The sequence below is a fragment of the Cherax quadricarinatus genome, chromosome 55 (genome assembly GCF_038502225.1).
Source record: "Cherax quadricarinatus isolate ZL_2023a chromosome 55, ASM3850222v1, whole genome shotgun sequence".
NCBI classification, from domain to species: domain Eukaryota; kingdom Metazoa; phylum Arthropoda; class Malacostraca; order Decapoda; family Parastacidae; genus Cherax; species Cherax quadricarinatus.
The window spans coordinates 16,730,645-16,744,106 of record NC_091346.1 but is presented as its reverse complement, the minus strand read 5'-3'; the positions used below and the strand labels follow the sequence as shown (position 1 = coordinate 16,744,106).

General features: G+C 39.2%; 1 protein-coding gene across 2 annotated transcripts in view; it reads left to right on the top strand.

Moving 5' to 3' along the window:
- LOC128699004 (tachykinin-like peptides receptor 86C) overlaps positions 1-12,231 on the top strand; it is a 112,891-nt gene extending 100,660 nt beyond the window's left edge. The window contains exons 5-10 of one of the 2 annotated variants that reach the window (XM_070096879.1): positions 1,480-1,630; positions 3,456-3,652; positions 3,769-3,908; positions 7,915-8,028; positions 9,055-9,336; positions 9,884-12,231. In XM_070096879.1, the coding sequence (XP_069952980.1) occupies positions 1,480-1,630; positions 3,456-3,652; positions 3,769-3,908; positions 7,915-8,028; positions 9,055-9,335 (883 nt within the window). In that variant the 3' untranslated portion in view covers position 9,336; positions 9,884-12,231. The remainder of the gene's footprint in view (positions 1-1,479; positions 1,631-3,455; positions 3,653-3,768; positions 3,909-7,914; positions 8,029-9,054; positions 9,337-9,883) is intronic. The other variant, XM_053791522.2, reaches the window with a different exon arrangement.
- Positions 12,232-13,462: the final 1,231 nt, after the last annotated feature.

Sequence of the window (13,462 nt, the reverse complement as noted above, 5' to 3'; positions counted from 1 at the left end):
TATGGAGGATAGAAGATAAGAGGGACAAAAATGGGAGAAAAAAGGAAGGGGAGGAGAATTAGAGATAGAAAAAGGAGAAGTGATGGCCTTTTTATTTTTTGTTTTATTCCCTTCTTCCTCATGTTTCTATATTTTTCCCTACCTCCATCTCACTCTTTCCTCCTTCCCTTTTTCTCTCATTTACTCCCACCTTCATTCTCCTCTCTTTCCTCTCTCCTTTAATCTTCCGTCCGTCCTTTTGCCTCTCCTTCCCCCTTCTCAACGTATACGCCCTTTGTTTCTACCTAGTCTTTCACCATTCCTCTCTCTACCTGCCTACCTATCTATCTATCTCTCCCTTTCCCTTCATCCATATCTCTTCCTTCAGCTTCGCCTCCGTTTCCTTACTCGTCCCATCGTTTAGGCAAGCCAATTAACACGCTTCTGTGTCTCTCTCCCTCCGTCCCACTCCTCTCCCACTTTCCACATGCGGTCACTCACTCTCCCACTTCCCACTTCACCCTTAACCATGTCAACACTTCGCTTCAGTGTATCCGACTTTGAGCAAATCCGGCACAATGGATTTTTTTAAATTCCTGTGAAAAGAATGCGATCTAAAAATTCTGGAGTCGCACCAAGATGTGCAAAAGAAAATAGGTTGTTTTCAGTCAACCAGTGAAGGATTTACAGTTTTCATTCAGTGTATAGAGACAGGGGGGACTGAAGTTTGTTGACACTGGTAGAAGGAATTATTGCTGTCCTCTCTCCTTCTCTGGGATAAACCTAATTACCTCCCTTTAACCAGGAGATGAACGACCCTTCGAAGGTTTAGTCGTTTCCTGTGAAGTTAAAAATGATTTGTGTTAAGGAAGTATAACTTTGTAGAACACGTGAACGTCACCCCTCCTGTTAAAATACACATTAACAGTCTTGCTAAGTTGGCCACTTAATTTTCATGTCAACTAAGCAGAATAATTTATATTTATCAAGTGTTAATAGAAAACAAGTGAGAGGGGAGGCCCTACACTAGCCAACAGCTGGTGACGTCCTAGGCCAGGTATGCAACTGGCGTTCCCATCCATAAATACGAGGGGCAGAAATTTTCATTTCATGAAAGTTACGTCACATTTTCTTTCTCGAAATAATCTCCCCCATTTAACTAGGCAGCGTGGGAGACCGCCTAGATTGCCCAGATCCTCCCATGAGAATATCGGTGAGTACAAATAGGAAGCGCGTCTGTCTGGCGCTCAGCAGACGGAGGATCGAGCCTCTATTACGTCTTGCGCTGAATGACCCACATGGGTCTAGCGCTTAACATGAATTAAATAAAATAAATAGAGAATAACCCATATATAACTTAAATATAAAATGAAAAAAAAAAACACTTTCCTGCAAATCCAGGACGCATGCCATATATGATAAAGCGTGTCTTTATGGCACCCTGTGCTCATTTTTTTTTCATTCTACTCAATACGAATATTTTTTTCTTTTCGACCTCAGATACAACATCGTCTTTTTCATCACCACCTACCTGCTGCCTATGCTGGTGATGCTGGTATGCTACTACCTCATCGGGAGAGAGCTGTGGGGAAGCCGGAGCATCGGTGAGCTTACAGACCGACAAGTGACCAGTATCAGATCCAAGCGAAGAGTGAGTGGTGCCGCGTGTCAAATTTACTTTTAATGCTGAACATGTATACAATATCGACAAGATGAAGAATTAGACTCTTGTACAACATCCTGGTATATTGGCTTTATACGTTTTACTATCCAGTGGCAATATTAATGCAAATCCAAGGACTTAAAGGGAAGACAGTAGAACTATACAATAAGAGATATATAAGTATATAAACCACCTCTATGGCCCAGTGCTGTACTTCCTACAAGAGTGATGGACTGAACACATCGATTCCAAGCTGAGGGACTGATTACCTCAAACTCCTCCTCTCCTTACCCATTTCTACTTTGTATTGGACTGATGAAGCCACTGTGTGGCGAAACGTTTCTTCAATAAAGATTCCTATATGCTGCATGTCTCAATTCTTCATCTTGACGGTTTTCAAAACCACTCATCACAAAAGATGAGGTAATGAGTCCAGCCTTGGAGTCGGTGAAGAGTACCATAGTCTAATTCTTTCTTTTAATAGATCACGTAACGTGTGGGGTTTGAACCCCACCCGACCCTCTGGCTCTCATAAGATTCCTCCAGCTGGCCGATGGGTTAGCGCAATGGCCTCTACAGTTTCATAACTCACTCCCCATGGGGTCGAAACACACTCGTTCCCTGATTTGTTTTCAATTTTGTTATTACGATTTCGTGAGTCATGATAGTTACTTGTAATAGTTACTTGTAATGTTTTTCTACACTTGTTCCTGGTTGTTTGAAAAAACACATAAGCAGTGCCAGCCTTTATTATAATGACGTTTCGATTGAGTGGGCTTAATAAATGAACGATGAGCGAAATGTTGCAGAAATAAAAGATTTACGTTGTTCTGTGTATTTTCACTCTTGTGCTTGCAGCTTCTTTCCTTTACCAGCTTTATCAAGTCAGGAGGAAGTTCTGTGCAGAGCGAAACGTGGTCCTGAAAAAAGAAAATTCAGAATATTGTGACTTTGTCTTCTAATTTATCGACAAATCATTCATCTCTTGACACATTTTCCCCTAGCAGAGATTTTTATGAAATCAAATAAGGTATTAAATAAACTCTGTGAATATACCTCTGAGGCAATATGCCCCTTGGGGTATATAAATATAAATATTATATAAATATAGGTCTTTCGTTTAGCAAAGGTTCAAACGACTTTCCGTTTCGTTGAATGTTTTTATCAGAAAACATAACTCTCCACTGTTCGAATCAAGTTCGAGGTTTTACTCACCTGTTCTCTTTTTTGGTACGACACCAATTCCGTCAGCTGTTGTACAAACACTGCAGGATTTTTATTAAAAATTCTGAAGTTCGGAGACCCTTTGGACAATTTTTGGCAGGAATATTTACTTAAAACCAGCGTGTGTATATTTATTTGGATTGTGTCATAGCCTGGGTATACACCTTGGTAGTTTTAAAATTATATTTAACATTTCATGATGTAAATATGCAGAATTGAAGATAGCAAAAATATTATCTGTTCAAAGTCTCAGTAAAATATTGAGAGAGTAAAATAATGTGTAAAAAAAAAGTCATGGGGATCAATGCAACCACGAAGGTATCAGCATAACATCGTACACACACACGAATACAAGAACACGCACACACATAATATTAGTGACACACACAGCAATCTCTCTCACTCTTTCTCTCTCCGTCTCTAAAATATAAGCATACTTTTTAAAGGGGTGGACCGGTAAATCGGTGACAGGCCTCAGTCAGATGACCTAAAGCTCCATAGACGGGTTATCATCTGACTAAGACCCGCGTCAGGAAATACTTGTCCTTTTTCCTGACAAAGCTTACCTAATCTAACCTCTCTTTCTCAGGTAGTTAAGATGTTTATCATCATCGTAACCATGTTTGGGTTGTGCTGGCTGCCACAGCAAGCGTTCTTCCTGTACACCTTCCATAACTCTCAGATCCTGGGCACAGCGTACATACAACACATCTACCTGGCCTGCTACTGGCTGGCTATGGCCAATGCTATGATCAACCCCGTCATCTATTATTGGATGAATGCCAGGTAAGTTAACCTTTCCCTCCTCCAGTTCACCCTCTTTTTTGCAATATCTGCCTCGGGTCGTACAGATTTAAAGATGTGAGTACCTACTGACACTCTCTCACTCTCCTCCTCGGCAGGTTCAGGTCGTACTTCAGGGAGGTGGTGATGAAATGCTTGTGCCTCAAGTGTCCTCGTCGTACTTCTAGTTATGATGGTTCGCCACAACTACAACGGAGATACCCCCCCTGTGACGACCCTTCCTCTCGCTCACGGTCTGGTAAGTCTTTCGTTTTCATCGAAAAAATATTCTAGGCGAGTACAAATAGGAAGCCCTCCTCTGTCTCTCGCTCTACGGACGGTGGATCAAGCCTCCACCACGTCTTGTGGTGAATTAGTCACATGGGTTTAGTGCTTGACATGAATTATTATAAATAATATTTCGCTTTCGTTCTAGTGTTTCTATCTTATGGGAATATCCTGCTCATTCAGGCAAATCTCTAGGAAGCGCGTCTGTCAGGCGCTCAGTAGACGGAGGATCAAGCCTTCACCACGTCTTGCGCTGAATGACCCACATGGGTTAAGCGCTTAAAATGAATTAAATTAAATTCTAGTTCTCATTTTGATGAAATTCTCGCTGTCGTTTTGGTGAGGTTCTCGTTAGCAAGTTTGAACTATTATTCAGTATATGATATCTCCCTCGTTATCGTGAAGTTCTCCTTCTCTTTTTGACAAATTTCTTTTTATCCTTCCTGTGAATTTCCAGCTCTCGGTCTGGTGATCTCTTTCTGCATGCACTCTTGTTAGTCTGACCTCACCTCGCGACTTAACTTTTCCGTCTGATCGAGGGATTTCTCGTTCACAGTTTTTCTGTCCCCATTATTTTCTTGGTCTGATAACCTTTCTAAATCCTTCGCTGCGTCTTGCTTAATCTAGATGTCCTCTGCTTTCCTACTCCCGTATTTGATAAGCACTGTTTTCCGTCTCTCTTCTTCACACCTCTTCCCTCTTTTCATTTACCATATATTTTTCTTAGCACTACTATTATTAATATTTATCCGACAGTGTTTCTTTATATGTTTGTCAGTTAATTCACCTCTCTGTTGCTCTCTTGTTATTCTTTAGTTTTTGTAGTTCTATGTTCGTAGATGAAGCAAAAATACCCTGATATGAGAATATTAATTACTGTAGGTACCAACAAAATTAGTTGAATACATTGAGTAGATAGAGGCAATGACTGACAAGTTAGAGAAACTGTTGCAACGAGTTACAACAAAAAATTTCTTAAACTGAGTAAAAGTCTCCTGGATATGTATTAAAAAGGAGTTGGAATGTTTTAACCATGAGAGAAATAATGCTGTGGGAAAACAAGCACTGAATGTGTGTGTGTGTGTGTGTGTGTGTGTGTAAGACAATGAAAGAGAGAGAGAGAGAGAGAGAGAGAGAATAACTCAATTGGTGTTATTATTATGTTAATCTCTAGGGTTTATTACCTGGACCTCAGCAATGAGAGTGGCTACTCTCACCGCTGGGCAACGGCGACCAGGTAAAAAATTGATTATTACTCTCTCTTTCTCTCTCACACACACAAAAGTTAACCTAATCATATGAAATTATACAACTATCACAAAAATATTAACAGGAGGGTGCCACATAAATTCTAAATATTGTAAGTGTCCCTTCAATATTTACAGCTTATATGGACGACTTACTAGAAGGGACACCAAGTGCAAATCTCTCTTCCGATACTTACAAATAGTTAATTACAAATGGATAATTACGAAAGACATGAATGAGTGGACCGCATATTCCTAGACTGCAAGGAAACCATTAAAACTGTTCCTCAGCACAAACTAGAATGGCAGCCAAGGCTCACAGGAAAAGAGATTCAGTGATCTAGGAAAAAGATTTAATGGCAGAAGACAAAGAGTGACTACAAGCGGAGGTATCAGTATGATGGAATGCAACAAGTAGGGTACCATAAGTTTCAGAAGGTACCATAGGGGGTTCAAAAGGTAACACAAGGTTCAGAAAGTACTTCAGTGTTCAGAAGGTACCACAAGGTTCAGAAGATACGACAAGGTTTAGAAGGTACCACAAGGTTCAGAAGGTACCACAAGGTTCAGAAGGTACCACAAGCTTCATAACTAATGCTACTACTAGCTTATGATAGGCCAAAGTGAATCGAATCGTGTCTTTCTCTGTTTGCAGATCCTATGAAATGGCAAAATGAAGCCTAGGAACAGATTCTAGAATCCCCCCTCTACCAGGATACAAATCCACAACTGCAGACCATACAATTTGGGGGGTGGTATTAATCTATTACTCTAACCAATTATCTTGTATTCCCCATTTGTTTTTAGTGATGTATGGGAGAATACTTTTTTGTAATTTTACTGTAAAACCTTAAAAGACGTATAAAATCGGTGCCTTTTAGGCCCCCCACAAACATCCCAAATTTCAGTGAGAAAAAAAGCACAATAAAAAACAGAAAAATGAAAAGCACCACCTTTCAGCGGGAGACTTCAACATCAACCTTGGCCTACTAGATGATCACGTAACTTTCAAAACAATAAACCCAAATTCAAACCCAAAATAACAAAACCCAACGGGCTCATAAAAGGAAAACAAATAACCACATATGGACCAATATATGCCCCCTTAAATCGGGGATAATCCAGATAGCACACAGACCACTACCCTCCTTCCTTTGACAAACATTAGTAACCAATTTAAAAATACAACAAAGTTTCATTTAACCCAGATGAGGCCTCAATGGAAGTTAAACCCCACCTAGAGATGTGATGGCCAGATTCCAAGGCCAAGGGTATTGACGATGAAGACATTTTTTAACAAAAAGACTATACAAAAAACATTGCCCTAAAAACGAAACAGATCAAAACAAATGGTTTTGCCCACCCAAAGCCCCATTCAAACCATGATAAAAACCCAATATAAAAGCAATAAAAAAATCCCAAAGATTTTTTAAAACACTTTCACCCCCCCAAAGTAAAAAAGGGCCAAAACAACTTTTACCCCAGTGATTCACTGACACAAGGGGAGATATAAAAAAGCCCGGGAAAAACACTCTCAGATTCTGGGACCCAAAATAAAAAAAAAAAGAATTTTCCCCCAATAAACCTAATAAAACACCTGCACCCCACTGCACAGCTAACAAGATAAACACTTTTCTAAACCCATGGTTCAACCCCCAAAAAACCCACGCAAATACCATCCATACCTGATAATTTTCCCCAAATTTTCATTTGTCAACGGGAGCCCATAAGTCACCATCATGTCACTTAAAAATAACTCGGGAATTTGTCCATGCCCCACCATTATTGTACAAAGAGGGGCCCATGTCCCCCGCATTATCCATTACTTTTAACAAGTCAAAAACTAGACCTTCCAAAATACCAAGACGGAAAGGGCAAAACATAAAGGGGGTACCTGTTTTAAACAACTATAGGCCAATATAAACACATTACCCAAAAATTTTTTAAAACCAAAAGGAGACTATATTCATTTATAACGGCACCATCAACCCTCCCAATTTGGATTCAGGAAAATAAAAACTAAGATGCAATCTAAAATGCTAGATCTGCTTTAAAAGCATTGGGAAAAAAAAATATCCACTAGAATTTTTTACCCCAAAAAGGGAATAGACCACGGCATCCTACCCAAAACTTAATTTTTATGAGGCCACCCATATTTCAAATTTACCTTTCTAATAGGATGTATGTCACCCTTAATAAACAGAAATATCAATCTCAATCTTAAAATAATGAATCTTAACTAGTCGTAAGTTGGCCTGTGATACTGCAATACTGAAACTATGTATAGTGCCAAAACAAAAGCATTCACATTGCTAAACTCACAAACTAGTATTTAGTCACTAAGCCATAATACCAACTTACCTCATAATTTTGTAATATTTTAAACTTAAGATTTAATTTAAGTCTGCCCGAAATGCCTAGCCATGCTAGGTGTTCTAGTGGTACACTCTGTAATTATTATTTTACTACATGTAAGCAATACAATAACCAAATTCTGTAAACTCAGCATTGTAATCCTTATAGAGAATAAACTTTGAATTTGAATTTGAATTATCAAGCTGTAACTTGATAATGGTCACGAGCGGACCATAACCTCATCTAGGTCCTATCCACACTGTGGATTATTTGCGAATTGTTCCAGAAGCGATATCTGAAATCTATATTAGTCATAAACTCCAGGAATTAGTCGAACATTTTGATTTTCTTTTTCTTTTTTTCTCTTTTTTTCAGATTCCCGCCAGGGGGTGAACGGTACTTTAAGAACCAACCCGGGATCACTACGTTCCAACAACCCCAACCACCTTGTTGTGTACTCCTCGAGGGAGCGACTGAATGCACGCAATGGTGAGTAGAGTGAATGTGTGGGTGAGCAGTCCTTTAAGGTGAGAATTAATTAAAATCTTGGTGATTCGGTTAACGCGGAGTCATAAAGCACTGGGAAAATAAGACATAAGATAAGATTTGTATGGATTTTTAATCCGGGGGAGGGTTAGCCACCCAGAATAACCCAAGAAAGTCAGGGCGTCACAGACGATTGTCTGTCTTATTTGTATTGGGGTCCGTCAGTCGGATACGTAGGATGCGACCCACACCAGTTGACTAACACCCAGGTACCTACTTACTGCAAGGTGAACAGGGACATCAGAGGGAAAGGAAACATGCCCAACGTTGCCACCCGTGGCTGGTATTTAACCACGGATCCTCAGTGTATGTGAGGCAAGAGCTTCAATCCATTAGATCAAAAACTGATCACCAGCATCAAGGCACCCTGCATGAGGGAAGAAAAATAGAAAGTACATGGAGTACAAGGGAGTAGAGGGAAGGAGCATAAAGGAGGAATCAACAAGAACTACTTCGAGGCAATATGCCGAGGAGGAGCAGGTGCACTCCAGCTGCCTCTCATTCTGTCTAAATAGTTAAGACGATGAGAATGTATTAAAGTGAAGAAGAATGAGTTAGAAATGTAAAGAGAGGATGTAAGAAAAGGGAGTAAATAGAATAACTTGTTAAACTTTCGACATAAGTCAAATATCCCTCATACACGGCAATTAGTCACTGGTGATATACATTCTGCACAAGTCATTCAATTTTCACTCATTCGTTCTTCACATATCGTATTTCTCTCTCGCACACACATTATACATATGTAATATAATAGCTTGAAGCCTTTAGATATAAAATTTTCAGAGGCTAGAAAATTCAATGAATAGGTAGCAAAGGGTGTTCTTGAATTATTAAAGGATGTGAGTTTCAGAGAGAGAGAGAGAGAGAGAGAGAGAGAGAGTAAATCAGATGTTTTGTTGATAATTTCAGGGGAGTATTGCAGGTATTTTTGAATGCATTGCACGTTGACTTCCATGCGTATTGCAGGTGTATTTGGTTGTGCCTCTGTTGGTCGTCGCCGTGGGGCAGGAGGAGGAGGAAGCGCATGTAATGTGTACCATCACTCACTGAGGCCAGCGTTCCTGAACAGCACGCTCGCGATTCCTCAGATGGAGAACAACATCCAAAGCGTGCCTCTCAGCAGTGATCCTGGAAATCCTCAGCTCGACACCCACACAGAGACAGTACCTCTCACTACCGTCAAGCCAAACATTGTTTCGGACCACTTGAACTTCCGCGCTGCCAATTTCTTACAGAGCCAACTGTGAGGTGGGTGAGAGTTGTGATCAGGGTGGGTGAAAAATGTGAGATGGGTGAAATTCGTGAGGTGGGCTTAGAGAAAGGTGTGAGATGGGTGTGAGTTGTGACCTGCATGAGAGAAAAGCGTATGGCGGGTGAAAGTTGCGAACAGTAAGATATGTATAAATAGGTGAAAATAATAAGGAATATGAGAGAAAGATTTAAGGTGGGTGAAGGGAAAGTTGAGATGACTGAAAAGTGGAAAAGTAAGCGAGAAACAGAAATGAAGTTAATGAAAGAAATGTGTCAAGTGTGGAGTGAAGGCAGACCAAAAATTATTTTTAATATTGAAATACTGTTTTAACGATTATATCATGAAAAAATAAGACTTTATAAGAATAAGATCTGTAGGTAACTGGTTAATATTTTATATGACTGCATTCAGAAGTTTTAAGGACTTATCAAAAGTTTCAAAGATAGTTCAGAAGCTTTATAGACTATCCAAAAGTTTTACGCTTCTGTCACTAGATTTAAAGACTCTTCAGAAGTTATAATGACAATTATCTTTTACTTTCAGTCAACCTCTGCCGTTATAAGGTGATGCAATGACCTTTACTCCGATTCCACTCCTGGAGTGGGAACTCCCTTCGCACTCGGGCAAAAGCTTCATTGAGAAATATCAACAACTCAATCCTGGCATTTTGGTCCATGTGCAGTGTAATTCAAAACACTCTTGAAAAATCAGCCTTTCCCGCAGAACTTCCAGGACAATCGAGAACTTTTTGCTATACTTCTCAACCCCCTCGTGTGTATAAATATATCAGTGTAAATATATCATGATACTACACTCAACAATCTCTGTTAAACCTAAGAAAAAAAGTCTATGGTGAAATTTGCATTAACACAACAGAGAGCAATAGTGATTTTCATTATTACATGTATTCCGTCCATCATGATTCTTGGAGTATATTTTTTTCGTACCTACAAATGCCTTAGGAGCAAATGTTTCCCCAGCTTCATATCATCCCACATTCTCCACGTCCATACTCACACTTCTTTGGAAAAGAGAAAGGGAAGTATATCTTTTTGGTGCTGGATGAGCTGATGAGGAGGTAGAAAGGGGGACAAATGTGCTGTCAGCAGCATGATGTCTCGTTGCTGTATCCAGTTGCACTGGACTGTATTAATAGGAATCCGCGCTACAATACGTTATGTTTATTAAGTATTTTTCTACATCATACATCCTTCCACTTCCAGTTTCCATTACACTCTCAGTTCGTAGGCTAAATTATGACAAATAATTTCATTTGGTATGAAAATCTCAATTCACAAAAGAAAATAACGTCACATGTGTTAGATAAATTACTGGCCAAACGTAATTTGAAAAGATTGCTTTTTTCTGCATGGCTTATTGTGAAAAAACACCGACAGTGGTAGTCAGAGACATTTAAATACATTCAGTAACAGAACAAAGATGAGCTTTAATGTGAAGTATAATGAGACTTAGGATGGTTTGTAGTGAATGTTTATACCAAAGACTGATTTACCCTGATACTATGCCGACAATCTTGTTAAATATATTACTTAATTATGTTCTTTGGTCAGCCTCATAATCTCATGAAAACTGGCTTGATTATGTGAGTTGTTCCAGACGGATCCTCTTCCCCACTACTTAATATAAAAAATGTCTCCAAATGTTTCTCCGGCTTATATCTATTGTGAATTTGCATTTATGTTCCACTGTGGTTTTACTCACACTGTCTTTGTCTATATTATCTAATTCTGTATCCTGTATTCCGATCGTCTGTCCTGTTTTGTAGCTCTTATTTTCTTGTTCATGTGCTACTTATAATGCAAATCTTTGGTATTTTTTTAGCTTCATTAGTTATAATTAGATGCTGGCTTCAAGACGGCGCAGTGTATTCTAGGATTGCGCTTACCCATGTTGTGTATATTGAAGAAAAAATACAGATGCAGACAAGCTTCTACCTAGAGATAATTGATGCCCCAACAAAAGCTGTCTGTGCCCCTTTATCTTTTCTACATTACTATTGGTAGAACGCTGCTGTAATCTGTTGTGTATAGTGATATAAACGCTTGTATTCTAAGAGTGTGCTTGTCATTTTTACGTTTGCCTGGCTGGTATGATACCGACGTTATTTCTTTCATGTGGTATTGATTAATTGGTTCATTTAAAATCCGTTGGCTGCTCATAGGTTCATGAGTTCTGCATGTCACCTGCCCAGCACCAGTGATACTTTAATTCCAACTCAGCGTATATATACACTGAGAGGTACATACCTATCGGTGTACATACTCTTCTTTTTGTGTCCTTCTGGAGACATGTTTTGTGTAATGGCAACTCTCAGACCTTTTTCCAAAATTTGGCTTTCTAAGCTGCTCTCCCCCAAGGGGAACGTTCTGTCCGGTCTCTTTCACACATTCGCCCCTTATTATTACCTCTGTATTTGGCCGAGTGTATTGCAAGTAGCTACTTTTGTGACCATTTCTAGACGCTGTTGAAGCTGTCTTGCAGCTTTTTCCATTTTTGTTTCAGTCAGTCCTTGTGCATTTGGTCGCTCCTCGTAATTTTAACAATGCCTGCGAATAATCGTATGTATGATTCAAGACTTTCTGGGAGGTTACTCTTGTTTATGAGGAGAAGCAATGGCTTAGTGACGAATACAAAACAAAAATATGCATAAAGGAAATAGCGGAACTGGAATAGTTATAACAAAAACTCATTTATTATTCCCCAAATATCTATTTTCTCTTCGTATTTTATTTATGTGATCATTTTGTCATATTTTATGTAGGTATATGACACAACAAAAAAGGCACAATACCGTGACTGGAACGATACACATATAACCCGCACATAGAAGAGAGAAGCTTACAACGACGTTTCGGTCCGACTTGGACCAGTGTGACTTTGTAAATGGTCCAAGTCGGACCGAAACGTCGTCGTAAGCTCCTCTCTTCCATGTGCGGGTTATTTGTGTATATGACACTTTATAACTGATCAAAACATTACCGAAACGTTTCGCCATGCGTGGCTTGGTGGCGAAATGTTTCTCTAACAAATGTCTTTTGCCCATATAAAAACATGAAAACGAACGCATAAAATACACAGAAACAAAAGATATATATACGGCCGAGTCCTCGTAACACACACACACGAACCTTCATAATTCTTCCCCTTGTGCGCAATCTCTTTTGTTTACATATTAGAGCAATGATGCTTGTAAATTAAATTAATGTTAGCCGTTTAAATAGCTTATCAATATATATATTTTTTTTTATCTTCCTACAGAGAATAATAAAATTAAATTTACCTTTTTTTATATAAATTCTCGACGAGGGTGAAATGGCAGCTTTGAGGAGGAGGGGAGGGGGAGGGGGGGAAGGGGAAGGAGGGAGGGTGAGGGTGATATGTGGTGGAAACGAAAGTAAACATCGCAAATCTATAGGTATAAGCGATGTTTCACTCAACGGGAGCTTTAGAAAACTGGCGTAAAGCTCTGTTTGAGGGAAACGTTGGGCCTGGAAAGGAAAGATTCACCATTCCAGTCTCACTTCCTGTTTATTTATTATGCAAAGTGCACGACTTTAACAAGTGAACTGTCTCATGTTTACCAATCTTCACTTGGGAGGGGGAAACTTTAGGTGATGTTTCACGACTTGATAATGATACAGGGCGAATCAAAACGTTGTATGGTGTCCTCTCCCTCAAGACTGGCTTCTGGTGCATTGTTCCAGCTACGGTATTGTGACTGTTATTCCACCTGATTACCTGTTTGTCTGGTTATGATTTTTGTGAGGAAATAAATATTCTTCAGTAATACACATTTTATAACGCTATTTTGTGTAAAAATAAGTGGGACATATATTACTAAAATATCAATGAATAATTCACTGGGTGAGAATATTTAATTAACACACACACACACACACACACACAAATCATTGTTATTCACATTTCATTCAACGGCCATTTATTTGCTTCTAGTTTAGTTATCCATCTAAATCCTTTACAAAATCCAATGCATATCCATTGTTTAGGGATCGACAGGTGCTCTAATTTTAAACAGTATTTTGGTACATAGTTTCTAACGAAATATATGTGAATATTAATATTCAGTGAGTGTCAGTGTAG